Source organism: Carya illinoinensis, chromosome 8, assembly GCF_018687715.1.
Source record: "Carya illinoinensis cultivar Pawnee chromosome 8, C.illinoinensisPawnee_v1, whole genome shotgun sequence".
NCBI lineage: Eukaryota > Viridiplantae > Streptophyta > Magnoliopsida > Fagales > Juglandaceae > Carya > Carya illinoinensis.
The window spans coordinates 37,506,425-37,528,244 of NC_056759.1; the positions used below are offsets into that span (position 1 = coordinate 37,506,425).

At 33.0% G+C, this 21,820-nt stretch overlaps 1 protein-coding gene and 1 pseudogene across 19 annotated transcripts; both read right to left on the reverse strand.

Annotated features, from left to right (window-relative positions):
- Positions 1-21,820, reverse strand: part of LOC122274711 — a 97,165-nt pseudogene that overhangs the window by 20,693 nt on the left and 54,652 nt on the right.
- Positions 89-21,631, reverse strand: LOC122318126. 19 transcript variants are annotated; one of them, XM_043135279.1, is made up of 15 exons: positions 21,366-21,630; positions 20,278-20,335; positions 16,016-16,107; positions 13,123-15,899; positions 11,457-11,876; positions 9,937-10,779; positions 8,300-8,716; positions 7,271-7,690; positions 6,263-6,424; positions 5,158-5,499; positions 4,065-4,487; positions 3,317-3,478; positions 1,986-2,537; positions 904-1,707; positions 89-518 (listed from the first exon to the last, which is right to left on the reverse strand). In XM_043135279.1, the coding sequence occupies exons 4-15, from the start codon at positions 15,853-15,855 to the stop codon at positions 342-344; spliced, it is 7,455 nt and encodes a 2,484-aa protein (XP_042991213.1). In that variant the 5' UTR covers positions 15,856-15,899; positions 16,016-16,107; positions 20,278-20,335; positions 21,366-21,630; the 3' UTR covers positions 89-341. The 19 variants fall into 19 exon arrangements, with proteins under 19 accessions (XP_042991213.1, XP_042991212.1, XP_042991210.1 ...); XM_043135278.1 differs by lacking the exon at positions 16,016-16,107 and adding an exon at positions 16,108-16,211; XM_043135276.1 differs by lacking the exon at positions 16,016-16,107 and adding an exon at positions 16,108-16,179 and having other exon boundaries at positions 21,366-21,629.

Sequence of the window (21,820 nt, forward strand, 5' to 3'; positions counted from 1 at the left end):
GTAGTTCGTAAAAGAAATAGACTTATCTTGTACAAACCAAAATGGTGAAAAGTACAGTACTGATATAAAAAGTGATAATCAAAAGGCAGAGATCAAATGGTCAAATTAAGATTATAGTTCAAGTTTATTTGTTGGCAACATCGGAGTTGTTAACTACAGTACTTCATGAGGAGTTATATCAAATCAATACATTGTCAAACTTTTTTTATTTGGCATTCTCTCTTACATATAAGAGAGATTTAAAAATAAAGAAGACATAATAAAACAAGCAAACCATAATTAAACATTAATGGGAATGAAGGGTCCTCTGCTCGCACTAACCTCATCAAAAGAAAGAAACATCACCATTCTTCAGTAGTCTCAAAATGATCTTCATCTTCTGAAGGATGATCTTCATCTTCTTCAGAATTCTCAGAATGATCTTCATCTTCTGAAGGATGATCTTCATCTTCTTCAAAATTCTCAGAATGATCTTCATCTTCTGAAGGATGATCTTCATCTTCTTCAGAATTCTCAACCTTCCCATTGACAGAAAACAACATATTTATAAAGATAAAAGTTTCAAATATCAAATTATCATAAACGAAGCTTTTCATAAAAAAAAAAATCAAAGAAATATCAAAGCCATCCCGCCATTCACTTGGCTTTCCCCACCTTTTTTTTTTTTTTAAATAAATAAAAGAAAAACTTTGTTTTCTCTATGTTTAATGGTACCTATAACGAATGAGAAATTATTGTGATTTATGAATGTTAAACCACCAATTTTACTTGTTTCAAAAATTTAACCTAATGGAAAAATATATATACTAAATTATCTATTTCAATAAGCATTAAGTGTGCTAAAAACACCAAAGATTAAAAAAAAAAAAAAATCATGACTTTGTAAGTTGGGAATATACTTACCCTTTCTCTGAATAACAATCGAGTATCATATTGATTTGACTCCTCCCAAAGACAACGTGTGGTGGTATTCAGGTCATCCTCCCAATACAAATTCCGTTTCGAAAACCAACTGTAATCATCAGATACTCCTTTCAGCTTTGGTGTACTTAAGACTCCGTGACTGAAAGTCTTCATCTCAGGACAACATCTCACAATTACCTCATCCAAAGATGGGAACCCAAAGGAATAATGTCCAGAGCAAAAGTGTGTGAGGTTTGGTAAGCCACGAAGTTCTAAGCGTCTTAACTTGTTGAAAGTAATTGCCACATTTGCTTCACCATCCTCCATTGCTACAATTTCTGTAATCCTTTTGCAATCAATCACAGTCATTCTTTCGAGTTGCACCAAAGTTTTGGCAGTTGAGGATGTTAATAAATTGATCAATCCGTGACAATCTGATATTTCCAATCTTGTCAAATTGCGAAGAGATACAGATGATGGCACTATGTTTCTCAATTTGCCGCATCGTAACACATGAAGGTATTCCAGATTATGAAAAAGTGGGCATGGCTGGGTATTGTCTTCTTTCCACAAATGTGTAAGCATACATAGACGACAGAGCCTTAGCATTCTTAATCGTATTTCTCGATCAACAAGTTCATAAGGGAATATTTCCTCCCAGACACGATCGTATACGTTAAGATTCAACAGATTTGGCAGTCCTGTTAGAAGAGAAGATGGATCGGGAAAATCTGAAAATCTGCTGGGACATTTAGTTCTTTCACGGAAGCAAAATGACAAATACTCCAAGTTGGGGAACGTACCCTGTAAAAGAATCAAAACGTACATTAAACAAATTAAAGAGATCATAAAGATGAGTTGGTATTGTTCTTCAATTCCTTCATGATCATGTATAGGTTAACTAATTGCTAGAGTTTATATTGTAAGGGCTACGAAAAATTCTAATTGCTAGGTTAACAAGATTGTGTGAACTTATTGCAAGGGAAAAATTCTCTGTATATGAAAATTAAACATTTAGTACTTTGGAGAGAGAGAGAGAGAGAGAGAGAGAGTAGAGTAGTTGATAGGATAGGATTGTTAACCTCCTCAACGACGAACATGGGTTGTTGAATGCAAGTCGGGAGTTGGTTCTCTTGACTGCTACTGCTGCTTGCAAATTTTGAAGCCCACATCATTTTGTTCACTTGTTCACTACATTCCCACAGGCATAATCTTTTCAATGAAGGCCATGATTCCAAATTAGTATGCACTCCTTCAAAAATCCACTTGAGTTTTGGCAATTCAAATAGTAACAATTCAGTTAGTATGGGGAACTCAATATGTCCGGCTATTCCGTCTTCTGTACCTGAACTTGGAGCTATTAAAACTTGTGGTTCTTTACCATTTTGCCCCTCCATATTTCCAAATACAGTTTCTAATGAACTGCAGTAGCTTATATTTAGAACAGTCAGACTTTGTATTAATGTTGTCGTTGTATGCAACTTAGATTGAAAGACGTGCAACAACTTGTCACAATTATGAATGTCCAATTCTTGAATATTGGGAAAAGAAGTCGCGGTGACTTGATCCTGCCATATAATTTCCAACTTACGCATCCACCGAATGTGCAACTTCTTCAAGCTCGGAAACGAGAGCTATAAAATAAATTAGAACAGCAACAGTGGTTAACACATACCCCATCCAACATAACAGAAACTATAAGAAATATATTTCAGCTCGAGTGGAATTAAATTTATTTGATGTATTTGTAAAAGTGAGCATCGATCTGTCTGCATGCAGTTTGATCATACTAATAATACATCATTTAATTTAATGAAAGAAATATCATATTGTAAAAAACAAATATAATAAGATAAAAACAATTTCCAGTCTTAAATATGAGGTTTCATATGTTTTGTTTGTTGGTAATACTTCAACACCTTTATTTAATGTTTCCAGCAACGAGCCTCTAATTCGTGGGTTTAAAACTTTTAAAATTGAGACCTAAACAGAAACTTTTTCTTATAAAAATATGAATTTAAGTTATTTCAAATTTTAATTAATGCATTAAAAAATCATATAAGTAATTTATTCCGTAGAGATTATAATTTTGTTAATAAATCAGTTCTAATACTTAATTAAAATTCTTTCTGTTTTCATTATTTAATTATTTCTTTATCAACCTGATGTACAAAATGATGAGATTCGAGTATTTTTTTTTAATAATGATTAATACTGTAATTAAGTCTATATTTTTGGAAGACTAATTAATTAATTTTATCAACTTTATAAGGGGAGAGATCAAAATGATTTCACAATACAACCTCAATAGAGGGATGCAATTATAATTTGGGGGCATGCAGGGGAGGCCGTTGGGAGTGTTTATGATTGATACCATATATATTTCGACTATGTATATAGAGTGTATACGTACGGTTGACACAAAGTGTGTGGTTGCTCCACTTTCTTCTGTCCCTGATGCTGGGAATATTGAAACTTGTGGTTCTTTACCGTTTTGCCCCTCCAACTTTCCAAATATAATTTCTAACGAATCCATGTTCGAAAATTCCAGTGTCTCCAAGCTGGGGAATGAGTGCTGTAAAATTCATGGGATAAAGAGTAATTAGTTAAGACATGATATCCCATATTAACCGAACGTCATAACAAAATCAACTATAACCAATTAAGGAATAACGTATGGCTTAACATTAATTGAAGTTCGCAAGTCATGGAATTCAAGTTATATCTGAATGCATGCAGTTTTCATCTTAGTAACAACACAAGAATTTAATCCCCCCACTTAAAACTAGTAAAGAATTTAATCTTTTAGAATGTTGAATGTATATATAACTGCATGTATTATTCTATTATTGATTATGGTGGAAAGAGTGGCATTTTGGCACTGTAATTTTGATGAACTTGCGATGACTACTTTCAAATCTTTCTTTTTTTTTTTTAAATTAAAACATATATACGAGTGTTTTTGTCATTTAATTTATACAGAATAATCAATTAAATTTAAGTATTCTTTAATAATGATTAATATTGTAATTAAATTTATAGTTCCTAAAGATTAATTAATTAAATTTATGAACTTAAGGAGGGATCAAAATGATTTTATAATATTGGGATGTTTATGTGGAAATCTTAAGAAAGCCAATAAATTTAATTTCTTTAATTACCTCATCCACCGAAAAAAGGGATTGTTTAATGGACATCTCAGACTGCCTCTGATCTTCAACTATTTTTTCAAAGCTCCCAACTTCTGAAGCAAAAACCTCAACTTTCTCGCAGCTATAAATTTTCATCTCTTTCAGCATCGGCCATTTTGAAACATGCACTCTTTTGTAAAACCACTTGAGTCTCGGTAAATTTCTAAACTTCAACTTAGTTACTTGAGGGAACACCAAAGTCCTAATTGCTACTACTTCTCCTCCTCCTCTTTCAACTGCAACAATTTCCTCCACCCCACAATCCTCAATCTCAAGTACTTGCAATTGTTCGAGACATCTGATAACTGTTTTGGGTTCTTGACCACAGCTCCATACGTACTTTATTTTGGGTAGACCCTCCATACGTAGTGTTTGCAGGCTTGGAAAGGAAACCTGTCGGATTATGTTCTTTGTATCAATTAAAGATGCTAAATATGTAGTTTTATGCATCGATTTTGAAAATATGTAAATTAAATTGGAGAAAGAAAATAAAATAGCACAAATTTGGAAACAATAGTCCCTTAAAAAATCAATGTAGTCCACCTATAAAATTCTAAATAGAGCTCCCAAGGATACAAGGTCATCATATCATACCATTAATTGTAAATACTCGTTTGTGATGCTATAATAGTTAACAAAAATATGACAAATCCCATATTTACGCAATGAGCTTTTTTATTTGAAAATTGTTTTAAAAAAGTCCAATCTTATTTTCTCATATTTTGCATAATAGAAGTATGACGCTTGATATAAATATATATATATATATATATATATATATATTAATGTATTCTTGTTTCTTATTTAAGATGATTTGTAAAAGCCTTCAAATAGAGTTATTATTAAAGTTTTCATATTTTTATTCTTTTAGTTTATTTGCATTTATATTTTCTTAAAGTGTTTTTACTATAAATATTTTTGGGGCAGGGGATGCCAATTGGTTCGCAAGCCACTAGCATTGGGAATGTTTATGATTTATAGTGCGGTATATATGCTTTGACACATTTATACGGACTCGTGTCGATGTATGAAATCTTGTTTTGGTAATTAGTGTCTCTTGTACCTGATGTAGAAGTGGCATGTGAAGATTGTGGTTGCCCTCTGCAATGATCTGCCCACAGTCAGTCATGAATGAACTTTTTGTGCTTAAGAAGCTCACGAGCTCTGGAAGGTCCTCTAGCACCAAGGTTTGCAGTTGATGGAACAATATTACATCTCCATCTTCTATTCCGTATTTTTCTTCTGTCACAACTATTGCACCCATGTTGTTGCATCTTTTTATTTTCAATTTTTCAAGTAGTGAAAGGCCTCTGGCTATGGATGATGAGAAGAGAAATCTTAATTTCTGATAGTTCTCCACCTCTAAAACTTTCAAGTTTTTGAAGTATATCAATGGAAGTTTGCCCTGACAGAGTACAAATTTGGAAACAATGATGCCTTAAAAAATCAATATAGTCCATCTAAAAAATTCTCAATAGAGTTCCCAAGGATACAAAGTCATTATATCATGCCATTATAAATACTCAATTTGACATGCTATAAAAGTTAACAAAAATATGCCAAATTCCATATTTACGTACGCAATGAGCATTTTTATTTGAAAATTGTTTTAGAAAACAATTTCCAGTCTTAAATATGAGGTTTCATACGTTTTGTTTGTTGGTAATAGTTCAACACCTTTACTTTATTTCATGTTTCCCGCAACGAGCCTCTAATTCGTGGATTTAAAACTTTTAAAAATGGGACCTAAACAGTAACTTTTTCTTATAAAAATATGAATTTAAGTTATTTCAAATTTTAATTAATGCATTAAAAATCATATAAGTAATTTATTATGTAGAGATTATAATTTTGTTAATAAACCAGTTGTAATACTTATAATTCTTTCTGTTTTCGTTATTTAATTATTTCTTTATGGACTTGATATACAGAATAATGAGATTTGTGTATTCTTTAATAATGATTAATACTGTAATTAAATCTGTATTTTAGAAAGACTAATTAATTAATTTTATCAACTTTATAATGAGAGATATCAAAATAATTTCACAATACAACCTCAGTAGAGGGATGTAATTATAATTTGGGGGCATGCAGGAGAGGCCGTTGGGAGTGTTTATGATTGATACTATATATATTTCGACTATGTATATAGAGTGTATACGTACAGTTGACACAAAGTGTGTGGTTGCTCCACTTTCTTCTGTCCCTGACGCTGGGGATATTAAAACTTGTGATTCTTTACCATTTTGCCCCTCCAGCTTTCCAAATATAATTTCTACCGAATCCATGTTCGAAATGAACAGTATCTCCAAGCTGGGGATTGAGTGCTGTAAAATTCATGGGATAAAGAGTAATTAGTTAAGACATGATATCCCGTATTAAACCAACGTCATAACAGAGCCAGCTATAACCAATTAAAAAAAAAAGCTATAACCAATTAAGGAAGAACGTACTGATCTTTTGGTTTATACATTAATTGAAGTTATATATTGTGGAACAACTAAGCATTAATATATACTGCAAAAAAAAAAAAAAAAAAAAAACTAAGCATTAATATATAAAATCTATTAATTTAAGTTCGCAAGTCATGGAATTCAAGTTATATCTGAATGCATGCAGTTTTCATCTTAGTGAGAACACATCAATTTAATTCCCCCACTTAAAAGTAGTAAAGCAAAATTTCACCATTTTACAATTATATTTTTAATATATATATATATTAATCTTTTAGAATGTTGAATGTATATATAACTGCATGTATTATTCTATTATTGATTATGGTGGAAAGAGTAGCATTTTTGGCACTGTAATTTTGATGAACTTGCGATGACTATTTTGACAGAAAAAGATTCAAATCTATTTGTTTTTTTTTTTTAAATTTAAACACGGCCGTTACCACTTTGAAAAAGTCCAAACAATGGGACTTTAACATGCACTTTTATAAATGCATTAAAAAACATATATAAGAGTGTTTTTGTCCTTTAATTTATACAGAATAATCAAATAAATTTATGTATTCTTTAATAATGATTAATAGTGTAATTAAATTTATAGTTCCTAAAGATTAATTAATTAAATTTATGAACTTAAGGAGGGATCAAAATGATTTTATAATATTGGGATGCAAATGTGAAAATCTTAAGAGAGCCAATAAATTTAGTTTCTTTAATTACCTCATTCACCGAGAAAATGGGTTGTTTAATGGACATCTCAAACTGCCTTTGATCTTTAATTGCTTTTTCAAAGCTCACAACTTCTGAAGCAAAAATCTCAACTTTCTCGCATCTTTTAATTTTCATCTCTTTCAACATCGGCCATTTTGAAACATGCACTCCTTTGTAAAACCACTTGAGTCTCGGTAAATTTCTAAACTTCAACTTAGTTACTTGAGGGAACACCAAAGTCCTAATTGCTACTGCTTCTCCTCCTCTTTCAACTGCAACAATTTCCTCCACCCCACAATCCTCAATCTCAAGTACTTGCAATTGCTCGAGACATCTGATGACTGTTTTGGATTCTTGACCACAACTCCATACGTACTTTATTTTGGGTAGACCCTTCATACGTAGCGTTTGCAAGCTTGGAAAGGAAACCTGTTGGATTATGTTCTTTGTATCAATTAAAGATGCTAAATATGTAGTTTTATGCATCGATTTTGAAAATATGTAAATTAAATTGGAGAAAGCTAGAAAGTAAAATAGCACAAATTTGGAAACAATGATCCCTTAAAAAATCAATGTAGTCCATCTATAAAATACTCAATAGAGCTCCCAAGGATACAAAGTCATCATATCATACCATTAATTGTAAATACTCATTTGTGATGCTATAATAGTTAACAAAAATATGACAAATCCCATATTTACGCAATGAGCTTTTTTATTTGAAAATTATTTTAAAAAAGTCCCATCTTATTTCTCATATTTTGCAGAATAGAAGTATGACGCTTGATATGATCTGTCTTTGGGTAATGGTTGAACACCTAATTTAAAACGCACGGGCCACTTGATATAAATATATATATATATATATATATATTAATGTATTCTTTAATAATGATTAATATTATAATTAAATTTAAAGTTCGTAAAGATCAATTAATTAAATTTATGAACTTAAGGAGGGATCAAAATGATTTTACAATATTGGGATGTAAATGTGAAAATCTTAAGAGAGCCAATTAATTTAGTTTATTTAATTACCTCATCCACCAAGAAAAGGGGCTGTTTAATGGACATCTCTGACTGCCTCTCTTTAATGGTTTCTTCAAAGCTCACAACTCCTGAAGCAAAAATCTCAACTTCCTCGCATCTTTCAATTTTCAGCTTTTTCAGCATCGGCCATTTTGAAACATGCACTGCTTTGTAAAACCACTTGAGTCTTTTTAAATTTCTAAGCTCCAAAGTACTTACTCGAGGGAACTCGAAAGTCCTTATTGCTACTACTTCTCCTCCTCCTTCAACTGCAACAATTTCTTCCACCCCACAATTGGTAATCTCAAGTATTTTCAATTGCTCGAGACCTGTGAAAACTGTTTTGGGTTCTTGTCCACAGCTCCATACGTGCTTTATTTTGGGTAGACCCTCCATACGCAGTGTTTGCAAGCTAGGAAGGGAAACCTGTCGGATTATTTTCTTTGTATCAATTAACGATGCCAAATATATATTTTTATGCTTCCATTTTGAAAATATGAAAATTAAATTGGAGAAAGAAAATAAATTTGGAAACAATGGTCTCTTAAAAAATCAATGTAGTCCATCTATAAAATTCTCAACAGAGCTCCCAAGGATACAAAGTCATTATATCATACCATTAATTGTAAATACTCATTTGTGATGCTATAATAGTTAACAAAAATATGACAAATCCCATATTTATGAAATGAGCATTTTTATTTGAAAATTGTTTTAAAAAAGTCCCATCTTATTTTCTCATATTTTGCATAATAGAAGTATGACGCTTGATATGTTCTGTCTTTGGGTAATGGTTGAACACTTAATTTAAAACGCACAAGCCGCTTGATATAAAGATATATATATATATATATATAAATTAATGTATTCTTGTTTCTTATTTAAGATGATTTGTAAAAGCCTTCAAATAGAGTTATTATTAAAGTTTTCATATTCTTATTTTTATTCTTTTAGTTTATTTGCATTTATATTTTCTTAAAGTGTTTTTAATATATATATTTTTTAATCATTTAGAATGCTGAACGTATATATAACATGTATTATTCTATTACTCATTATGGTGTGGCAAACTATAGTTACATCGTCGACACTTTCTATTTCTAATTTAACAGAATTTTGGTGGACAGGGGGGCAATTTTGGCACTGTAATTTTGGTGAACTTGCGACGACTGATTTTGACAGAGAGATTAGAATCTTTTTAAAACACCAGTACCACTTTGGAAAAGTCCAAACAAACATGCATTAAAAACCTAGTAAGTAATTTATTGTAATTTATTTTGTAAAGATTATAATTTTGTTAATCAATCAGTTGTAATATTTATCGCTTTCTATTTTTGTTGGGGTTCGTTTGAGGGGTGAAATGAAATAAAAATTTTATGAATATTAGCAAGATAGTTTGTGAATTACTGTGAGATCGTTCGAGTTGGGTATTTTTTAGTTTTTGAAAAGAAGAGAGAAAGACTTATATAAAAAAATATATATATTATAAAATTTATTGTTAAAATATAATTTTATAATATTATTATTATAAATTTGTATACTTATGATTGATAATGCGGTGTGCTTGACACATGATTTATATGGACTTGTGCAATGTGTGGATCTGAATACTTTTCCGGTAATTAAGTAGTACTCGTGTAATGTACCTGATCATGATGTAGAAGTGGCAACTGAAGATCATGGCTGCCCTCTGAATTGGTTTCTCTACAATCAGCCATGAATGAATCTTTTGAGCTTAGGAAGCCTACGAGCTTTGGAAGATCCTGTAGCACCAAGGTTTGAAGTCGACCGAACAACATCATATCTCCCTGATCTTCTATTCCGTCTTCTTCTTCTTTCACGAATACTGCAACCATGTTGTTGCATCCTGTTATATTCAATTCTTCAAGTAGTGAAAGGCCTCTGGCTATCGATGATGAGAAGATAAATATTAATTTTTCACAGTTATCCACCTTTAAAACTTTCAAGTTTTTGAAGGATTCCAATGGAAGGTTACCCTGACAAATTTCTACCAAGCTTATCATATTTTTCAAAACAAATGTCTCCAGTATAGGAAAGGCAACAACCGATGTCCCCGACTCAAGGATATGATTAATATTATCATTATTTTGGATATGGAGATGCTTCAATTGTTGAAAATCTTCTCTATCTACTTCATATAAGACACTCTTAGAACTGTTCTCCTCGTCTAAATAAAGATATTCCGTTCTCTTCATTAGCATTTTGATCCCAACGTCCAATTGAAAGCTCAAATTCAATTTGAGTTTTAAAACTCTTGAGAAGGCTACCTCCCTCATAAAATTTTCATAGTAGCTATGAACTCCAATGCATATCCTGTATCTCTCAAGCTTTTCAGAAAAGAAATTTGCCGGTAGATTGTTGGCATTCGGAATATTGGGAATAGAAGTCGCGGTGACTTGATCCTGCCATACAATTTCCAACTTATCCATGCCCGAAATATCCAACTTCTTCAAGCTCGGAAACGAGAGCTATAAAATATATTAGAACAGCAACAGTGGTTAACACATACCCCATCCAACATAACAGAAACTATAAGAAATATATTTCAGCTCGAGTGGAATTAAATATATTTGATGTATTTGTAAAAGCGAGCATCGATATGTCTGCATGCAGTTTGATCATACTAATAATACATCATCTAATTTAATGAAAGAAATATCATATTGTAAAAAACAAATATAATAAGATAAAAACAATTTCCAGTCTTAAATATGATGTTTCATATGTTTTGTTTGTTGGTAATACTTCAACACCTTTATTTAATGTTTCCAGCAACGAGACTCTAATTCGTGGATTTAAAACTTTTGATGAACTTGTGATGACTATTTTGACGCAAAAAGATTCGAATATATTTAAAAATTTAAGTACCACTTTGAAAAAGTCCAAACAATGGGACTTTAACATGCACTTTTATAAATGCATTAAAAAACATATATACGAGTGTTTTAGTCATTTAATTTATACAGAATAATCAATTAAATTTAAGTATTCTTTAATAATGATTAATATTGTAATTAAATTTATAGTTCCTAAAGATTAATTAATTAAATTTATGAACTTAAGGAGGGATCAAAATGATTTTATAATATTGGGATGTATAAGTGGAAATCTTAAGAGAGCCAATAAATTTAGTTTCTTTAATTACCTCATTCACCAAGAAAAGGGGTTGTTTAATGGACATCTCAGACTGCCTCTGATCTTCAACTGTTTTTTCAAAGCTCACAACTTCTGAAGCAAAAATCTCAACTTTCTCGCATCTTTCAATTTCCATCTCTTTTAGCATTGGCCATTTTGAAACATGCACTCCTTTGTAAAACCCCTTGAGTCTCGATAAATTTCTAAACTTCAACTCAGTTACTTGAGGGAACATCAAGGTCCTAATTGCTATTGCTTCTCCTCCTCTTTCAAATGCAACAATTTCCTCCACCCCACAATCCTCAATCTCAAGTACTTGCAAATGCTCGAGACATCTGATGACTGTTTTGGGTTCTTGACCACAGCTCCATACGTACTTTATTTTGGGTAGACCCTTCATACGTAGTGTTTGCAAGCTTGGAAAGGAAACCTGTCGGATTATGTTCTATGTATCAATTAAAGATGCTAAATATGTAGTTTTATGCATCGATTTTGAAAATATGTAAATTAAATTGGAGAAAGAAGATAAAATAGCACAAATTTGGAAACAATGATCCCTTCAAAAATCAATGTAGTCCATCTATAAAATTCTCAATAGAGCTCCCAAGGATACAAAGTCATCATATCATACCATTAATTGTAAATACTCATTTGTGATGCTATAATAGTTAACAAAAATATGACAAATTATGACAAATTCCATATATACGCAATGAGCTTTTTTATTTGAAAACTGTTTCAGAAAAATCCCATCTTATTTTCTCATTTTTTCCATAATAAAAGTATGACGCTTGATATGTTGTGTCTTTTGGTAATGGTTGAACACTTAATTTAAAACGCACAGGCCGCTTGATATAAATATATATATATATATATATAAATATTAATGTATTATTGTTTCTTATTTAAGATGATTTGTAAAAGCCTTCAAATAGAGTTATTATTAAAGTTTTCACATTCTTATTTTTATTCTTTTAGTTTATTTGCATTTATATTTTCTTAAAGTGTTTTTACTATATATATTTTTTAATCATTTGAATGTTGAATGTGTATATAACATATATTATTCTGTTATTCATTATGGTGTGGCAAATTATAGCTACATGGTCGACACTTTCTATTTCTAATTTAACAGAATTTTGGTGGACAGGGGGGCAATTTTGGCACTGTAATTTTGATGAACTCGCGACGACTGATTTTAACGGAAAGAGATTAGCATCTATTTAAAATCTGTTTATAACACCAGTACCACTTTGAAAAAGTCCAAACAAACATGCATTAAAAACCATGTAAGTAATTTATTGTAATTTATTCTCTCTAAAGATTATAATTTTGTTAATTAATCCGTTGTAATATTTATCGCTTTCTATTTTTGTTGGGGTTAGTTTGAGGGGTGAAATGAAATAAAAAATCTTATGAATATTAAATATGCCAAAATTCATTTTTATGGAATTAGCTTTTTTATTTCAAAATTATTTTAGACAAGTCGTCCCATCTTATTTTTGTTTTCAAATTTAAGTACTTTTATGCCCCAAGACTAAGCTGTAGGCGTGCCACAACCTAATAGAAGCGCATGCAATTATACTTCAGGCACAATGAATGCCAACTATAAATGTTTATGCTTGTGTAATGTGTGGAATATTTTTTGGGTAATAATTACGTATTGTGTAATGTACCTGATGATGTAGAAGCGGCAACTGAAAATCATGCAGGTTGCCCTCTGAATTGGTTTCTCTTGTGCTTAGGAAGCCCACGAGCTTTGGAAGATCCTTTAGCACTAAGGTTTGAAGTCGACCGAACAACATCATATCTCCCTGATCTTCTATTTCGTCTTCTTCTTCTTTCACGAATATTGCACCCATGTTGTTGCATCTTGTTATGTTCAATTCTTCAAGTAGTGAAAGGCCTCTAGCTATAGATGATGAGAAGATAAATCTTAATGTCTCACAGTTTTCCACCTTTAAAACTTTCAAGTTTTTGAAGGCCGATGTCCTCAACTCAGGGATATGCTTAATATTACCATTATTTTCGATACAGAGATGTTTCAGTTGTTGAAAATCTTCTCTATCTAATTGATATAAGACACTCTTCGTAATGTTCGACTCGTCTAAATGAAGATATTCTGTCCTCTTCAGTAGCATTTTGATCCCAAAGTCTAATTGGAAGCTCATATTCAGTTTGAGTTTTAACATTCTTGAGAAGGCCAACTCCTCCTTAAAAAAGAGATGCCAGGTACCTCCAATGCATATCTTGTATCTCTTAAGCTTTTCAGTAAACGAATCTTTCGGTAGATTGTTGGCATCCGGAATATCAATCTCTAAGGTGATCAAGTTTGACAATTTCTTCAGCTCTGCAAGGCTAGCATTTTTTCCTTCATTGCTGGGTCCTTCAACCTCCCATTGGACAGTGATTTTTCGCATATACAACTCTTCTAAGTTGACCAAGCTTGACAAGACATTAGGAGGAATCACTTTAAGTTCGTAACAACTGCTCAAATCCAATAACTGCAAACGAGTCAACAACCCTATTTCTGTTGGCAGATTTGAAATGTCAGAACGAGCAAGACTAAGAATAACTAAATTCTTGAGTTCTCCAATCCCATGAATATCTCCCAACTTACATTCATCTAGACACAATGTTTGTAGGTTTCTAAGTGACAAAAGTGATGAAAGTTGTATATTTGTCAAACTTAGAACTTCGAGCTTGTCCATCCCCTGGAAGAAAATGTCTTCGAGCTTGTTCATCCCTTGGAAGGAAGTACTGCTTGGGGTTGCCAAATATCGATTTTTACACCGGACATGAAAGTATCTTAAATTAGGACATTCTATTTTATTGGGATATTTATGGATATGATCTCCACCATGGATAGAGAGTGCCTCGCATATTTTTAGTGCATCCACATCTGGCCATGCTTTTTGCCCACCATCGCCTCTCATGACAAACATATTATGATCATTTGATGCAATTATCGTAGCGACATGACGAACAACATCATGCATGTAAAATTCCTCGGAGCTATGTGGACTTTGTAGTAGCAAACAAGAATCTCGGAGATTATTAACTAAAGTCTCTAGCCTGTTTCTTGCTTCTTCCAATGTATAGATGCGATCGAATAAACGCAGACCGAAACCATATCTCAACAAATCCCGGTAGGAAATGTAGTAACCTTGTCGAGCACAAAGCAAAAAGAGGGATTTGACCTCTCTACCATCAAGATGTCTATAGCTTAGCTCTATACAAGAATATACGGGTGACCATATTTTTGTGTCATGTTTTGGAGGGGGTCTTGTTAGTTGCACCAGGGCATCCTTCCAGGTACTCAAATTCTTATTCTTTAATGCCCTAGAAACTGTTACAAGTGCAATAGGAAGACCTTCACACGCTTTAGCTACCTTAATTGCTTCATTTTGCAAATCATGATCATCTTTGATAGAATCACCCGCCATCTTTTCAAATAATTTCCATGCTTCTTGTTCTCCTAAAATGTCGAGTTTAAAGCTGTTCTTTTCGGTGCGCATCTCATCTGCTAGTACCTGCCGATCTCTGGATGTGAGTAGTACTTTGCATCTTTCGGAAGGAGTAATTCCTATTTCCTCCAAATCAAGTTGTTTCCATACATCATCCAAGATAACAAGTATCTTCTTCTCATTGTCTTTTTCTAACCTCGCCCGTAGACGGCCTGCTCTTACTGTTACAATTTTATCAGGATCAAGCTCTAGATCTAGCATCTCTGCAATTTCTCCTTGTATTCGAATTACGTCTGGGGTGTCCGTCACATTTGCTAGAGCCACCTCATGGAATAAACTTTCCTCCTTGGCTTTCTGGAAAATTTCTTTCATAAGTGTACTCTTTCCAACTCCAGGTGACCCCCACACGCCGATCCTGTTGATATTAGCATCTCCCAATGCCTCCATAATTCTCTCCATAATTGATATCCTTGAATCCAAGCTCATGTAATCACTGTTTATTGGATTCACCATTTCTTGCGCAGCGGGACGAAAACCGACTTTGCTGAAGTTTCCATTTTTAAGAAGTTCGGCAATATTTTCCACGATCTTCTTTGCTTCCCGACTTAATTGATGTCGATGTTTCAAGTTTAGGCATGCCGCATTAGAGCTCCTCGTACCTGCTTCTGCTTCACCTCCACCAAGTATTTCGGTGGCCAATTGATGTAAAATACCATCCACCTTTGCCAACCACGTTTGAACATCATCTTCAATTTCCTCGCCTTTTCTTGAAGCAGCCTCAATCGAGTGTAGCACCCTTTTCTTAAAATCCCGCAAATTCTTTTCCTGATTCCTCAAATTCTCCATGTTGCTATTGTAGTGGCATGAATAGCATAGCCACTGTCCAACAGGTGCAACCGTGTACTCTGCTATTTTCGCTACAATTGAAATAACTAACTCCATTCTTTTTTCTTTTTTCTTTTTCTGGTTTATTGGTTTTTTGGATTCTGTGCAAGTAGAAAAGCAACGAAATAACTATTGTACCAACGAGAGATAAGAAAAGCAAAGATGGAGAGAGAGAATAGGAAAATCAAGTTAGATCAAACTTTGGCAGTGAGAGTACTTCAGAGGCAAAATGAGTCCAACAGCCTAAGGAGGGGCAAAGGCTATTCTCCACAAGATGATGAGCGAATATTAGTAGCAAGCAATACACACCTACAGGAAGAACAAAGAAATGATGTGGTCACCCAAAGTCAGTGACAGATCCTCCACGCAGCAAGTTGTGTGCTGAGCATTCAAATTTGTGTACACATGAGGAGCTGGTTAGATTATAAAAGCGGTCAGTACAATAAATTTTGAAAACCAAATTGGATATATGACTGACAGATAATGGTGGAAAAAGCAAACCTTTACAACCAATAAATAAAATGAGACAAAGAAAGAAAAGAAAAATGAGTTTTGATTTGATTTTTCACTGTCACAAGTCGTTGGTGTCCATCGGTGGCATCGTTGTTCCCTTGTGGGTGCGTGTCATGCTATTTGATTTAGAAAAATTCTATTTATTATTTTCACATCTTATATTATATTTATATATATTTTCTCTTATTGAATATATGATATATATATATATATATGTGTGTGTGTGATGTATGGATACGAGTAACTCTCCTTAGGACATTGATGGACTGGATGCTGGAGCAAAGAGTCAATAGGATGAAGTTGGAAAGCAAACCTAGGCAGGCGGGGCTCTGATTCCACAATATGGATACCAGACTAGAAACAGAATTGGGAGTGGTATATTGAGTAAAAATGGATCAATAATAAAATGAATCATTGAAGTAGAACGACAGCCCAAGAACGAAACGAGAAAGCATTTCACCAAAAACTAGAAAAAAGAAATGAAAAGTGTTAGAAATACTAGATCAAAGTACACAGCGGAAGTAATATTGGCTCATCGAAAATATCTCGAATCTAGTGTAGTTGTTCCACAGATTTTCCAACGTCGTTATTTATCCAAAATCCTCCCGGCGATGGTGGAGTGTACTAGGTGGTAATACCGGAGCAACACTCATGAATTCCACAGTCTGGATGCTGGGACTAAAGATAACCATTTGAGAAAGAGATCGTTTGTGATTTCTACACACACACATATCCAAAGGGGGGAGGGGCTATGTAAATAGCCTCTCTAAACATAACTCCCGGCTGGCCTGGCCAACCATTAAAGCTCATGAAATGGCTCTTAAGCTACTTCATAACCCTCAAGAGAAGGTAAAGGGGTGCCCACTATGGGTGTCCCTTTCTTACAAAAAGAAATGGCAATTATCAAAATGCCAAAAGGCAGGAACAGAGAAAGGATGGTCAGCCACTCTGGGTTACCCTTTCACAAATGCATCACTTTCTTCGTCACACCCTCCAGTCACGCCCTGTGCTGAAAGGTCGTTTTTTTTAACATAATTACAAGTGTTAAAATGTAAATATTATGGAAGAAATATCACACAGATATTTGTTTGTGGGGTCACAGCCAGTCATTCGTGTGAAAACAGGATCGGTATTTGTCACGAAATATTATATAATTTCTCTAGTCCGAGTCTCGAACAATTGAAAAAAGAACTAGATCATCATATATAGCATCTAAACTAATTAATGAACTGTGCAAAAATTGCTAAAACAAACAATGTGGAAAAATAAAACAAAATAATTTCCATTTGTTTATGTATATTACGAACACAATGGATGAATAATTCCGATGGAACATCTAAAGTATAATATATCTGAAAGAATTTAATCAAAACTGATGGCTCATAAATTCATACTTTTGATCTGGAAAATCATGATCGTGATTTCGACTCCGGAGAACTCGATCGAGAGTTTCAACACGTTGATGCTCAATAGATTGAGAAAGATAACTTGCCCAATAGAAGAATGAAAAGCAACTATATATGAAAACACAATGAGGTAGCCTTGAGAAATTCTTGTGCCATGAAAGAAAGTTGGAAGTTTTCCAATGAAGCTTGATCAGAGCTAGTAATTTGTGAAATGGGAAAGGACAAGTTAAATTTTTCCGTTTGGATATTGAGCTGAGTTGAGCTCTTTAGGAATATTAGGGAGTTGAAATGGTAGAGTGCGTTTTGTAGGGCTCACGTAAGATGAGTTTAGATGTGTTTAAATGTTAGGACGAGTTTTGATATATTTTTGAAAAATTGAAAAATGATTTTTTTAAAAAATATTTATTAATCTAATCCATTTCTCAAAGACACTATAAGAAATAATAAAAAAGCAAAACATTAATTGATTTACATTCTCCCACTTTGAAAGTAAAATATTAATAATAACGTATTATATTTTAAAATTATTACGAAATTATATTATAATTCCTTATGAAAATTTTTAATTATACTACCTCATCTATTATTATTACTCTTAATAGTTCAATGACATTCCCTTTTATGTTATAGGTATGATTTATTTATTGAAATTGTAGAAATTTTAGGGGATTGTATTTGGAAGCCCACCGAAAGGATTGTATGGAAAAGTGAGGAGGAAAAAATGAAGAGACGAAGTAGAAGATAAAGGAACCGGCTTCTGGAAAATTAAACAAACGAGTACAAAACAGATAGAGCTATAGAATTTGTAAGAAAAATTTGTTTAAATTTAATTGGTATTTTGAAACATTAATAAAAAAAATGAGCATTTTTTTATTCTAAATTTGTAACTAATCATATGTAAGATAGTCAGAAGTAAAAATAATATAATTTTTTTTTTTTTTATGTCGGGGAACCTCTCCAAGGCAAAGCCCTTTGGAGTAAAAATAATATAATGTGAAATACTTAAATGTAACAAATAAATTCAATAATCACAGAATATAAAATTGAAGGCAAAAAAATGCGGCTGAAGATTAATGTTTATTTCTTTAAGACATCAGTATTTTTTATAACAATTTTACAAAGAGTTTGTATTTTTTCTAATATTACTTTAAATGAACCGATTTTTAAAGTAGCATTTTTTTTTTTCTGATAGCAAGCCCGAAATTAATATAGAAGCCCAAAACCCGTGCACATATACGAAGCCCATCCATGCCTTGTATAGGGAAAATCCTAGGTTCTGCTTGGCCACTGAGAATTCTCAGATAAGAATTTTGAGTTTTAAGATTAAATATTAAAATATTATATTTTAATATTATTATTGTATTGGGATTTGAAAAAGTTAAGAAAAAAGTTAAATTGTTTATTATATTTTGTATGGGGATTTGAAAAAGTTGTAATGATGAGATGAGAATTTTATGTTTGAGATGAAAATTTTGAAGAGCCAAGCAGAACCTTAATGCTTTGTTTGGTTGGTGTCAGATTGTGTAAATGGGTACGATTTGGTTTCTCGTTCTATTTGTTTTTGAACAAATCTGGAACTAAAGAACTTCGTTTGTGTTTTCATCTCTTCATTTTATTTTTATTTTCTTTTTTTAAATTTGTTAAGAGTGTAGAGGAAGTTGTGAAAGTGATTGTCGAAGGATTGGAGGATTTTTAAGGAGGACTTCAACATTTTGTACGAGGGCTCCAAGATCCCTCGGGCTTGGGCTGAGCGTAAACTGAGTCTAGAGCTATTGAAGGCAGTAGAGAAATTTAGATCTATACTGTATTAGATTTGGTTTTCTTTCGGGTATATGGGCATGATTTATTTATTGAATTTCTACAAATTTTAAAGAATTGTTCTTGGATTTGGTTACCTTTCGTGCATATGGGTATGAATGTCTTGGAGGCATTTTGTTTGGATCTATGTTGGTTTCCTCTCTCTCTCTCTGTCTTTTTGTTTCTTACAACTTTTCTTTGTGAATCGTTTTCATTGCTGTCATATGGGTATGAAATCATTTCTGAATCGTTACAAATTTGAACAGATTTTGTTTCTTTTTTATAAATCTGATTGTAAAGTTCTCCAATGGTATGAGGAAATTTTGTTATTTTCTTTAGATGTATACGTTTTAGATATTGTTTTTAGATTTAATTTCCTTTAGTGTGCGTATAATTTATTTGGTGAGTTTATAGTAATTTGAAGGGGTTTTGTTTTGATCTAATTTGAAGAGAAAGAAAATGCTCCCAAAAGCAGTAAAAGAAAAGAAAATGCAAATATGTCATAAAGGCATGGATAGAGAAGGAAATATGCCATAAAAGCAGGGGTAAAAATGAAAAAAATTGCTCCAAGAAAGAAGTACAAGAAAATAAAATGGGAAGACGCTATGAACCATAAATTCAATGCTACTCTTACCAATATTTAAATTCAACCATAAATTCAATGGATTTAAAAGGATTCGGCTAATTAATTGTGATGGTAATATATATATATATATAACATATATAAATCTTGGGATAGATCAAGAAGCAAGCACGTACGTACCTCACTTTTTGTCCTCCTCCATCCCGCATCAAGACTGCAAATTACTCAAAGAAGGTCACTGCAATCAATATCGATCGGCATTTAGAAGTGAAACATGATTAAAAGAGTATGTGGCGAAGTTGGGCATATGACTGACTCTTTATGGTGGGAAGAGTACTGAAACGCTTCGTTTTATAGATCAATCGCGTTCCTCAAATTTGTATTTCATTTGTATCCGCAGACAAAGCGAAAAACTTTATTTTTTTTTTTATAAGTAATATTAAACTTTATTAATGTAAAGAAGGCATAAGCCAGGTACTGGGAGTATACATGTAATACACCGTTTTAAGAAGTGGAAAAAGTTACAAGGAAATCATGGAAGCGAAAAACTTTTTTCCTCTTTTGTTTTATCTTGGCCATGGCCGTTTCTTTCAACTCCCCAGCTTCTTTCAATTGAAGAAGAGCCCTGACACCCAGTCTTTTATCCGCTCTCCCTCTCATAGATTAGCAGTCTCAAGTACAAGATTCACTCCAATGGCTGCTGTTAGCACTAACCAAACCGTTGGGCTCTCTGAGACTTTCACAAGATTGAGAAAACAAGGCAAGGTAAGCAAGCATTTCACTTTCTGATTCGCTTATTTATATTTCAATTTTCATTCTCATTTTTTTCCACGGGTTATTATCCATTTCAATTGGGTTTCTGGTAGTTTTTTTTTATATCTGTTTTTTCTGAGTTAGTGTTTTGGGTGTTTTGACAGTGGACTACTGGTATATTGCCTTGTTTTCTTGTCATTTTAGTACATGCCTTTGTTGATCTTGGTCGGTGTGGTAATGGAGCACGATTTAATGATTTTCTAATACAATATGATTTTACTCTTCCACTGAAGGACTTCACCAACAGCACACAGAGCATCAAAAGCTAGCCAAGTAAGTAGAAAAGATCGATGTTTGGTTTTGTTTGTTAACATACTGACTACTCCTTCCACTGAAGCAAAATGATTAATGCGCACTATAAAAGCATGTGCGTGGGTACTGAGCGAGAACAACACAGTATGGGTAGCGGCCGACGATTGATATTGAAAATCTGTTAACTTGCAAAGTAGTATTACCTGGTTCGACGCCGAAAAGTGGGTAGCGGCCGAGCTCAGTGACTCCGTCCGAAACGCCGATCTGAGAGAGAGGAAGAGAACTGGCAGACGGTGATTCTCAAATCTGAGAGAGAGGAAGAGATCTAAGAACGAAGGGTTCGGCCGTCGAAGATTTTGGACGAAGGGTTCTGCCGTCTGAGAGAAAGGAAGAGGAGAGGGGAAAAGAATGTGCTTGGATCTGGGAAGAGGAAGTGCTTGGTTCTTGAAGAGGCCGTAGGTTCTCTTCTCCTCCCAATATAAGCCATCAGCGCCGTGTAGGTTCCACATGCTACGTCGACACGGAATTGATAAAATAATAAAAAGAAAATCTTTTTACAAGCGAGTTGCACGTTAATGTTTAATGTTAAGACAAATTTTATTTGTAGTTTGAGAATTGTATGTGCAGATTTTTATTAAAGAGAAAAAAATTATTTTAA

What these genes read in the sequence shown, in the direction of transcription:
- LOC122318126 (XM_043135285.1), bottom strand. Translation starts at nt 15,855, where the DNA reads ATGGAGTTAGTTATTTCAATTGTAGCGAAAATAGCAGAGTACACGGTT. An exon ending in CCATTTTCTCGGTGAATGAG is followed by an intron (nt 6,425 to 7,270) that starts GTAATTAAAGAA and finishes TGAATTTTACAG; the next exon opens with CACTCAATCCCCAGCTTGGA. An exon ending in CCCTTTTTTCGGTGGATGAG is followed by an intron (nt 3,479 to 4,064) that starts GTAATTAAAGAA and finishes TGAATTTTACAG; the next exon opens with CACTCATTCCCCAGCTTGGA.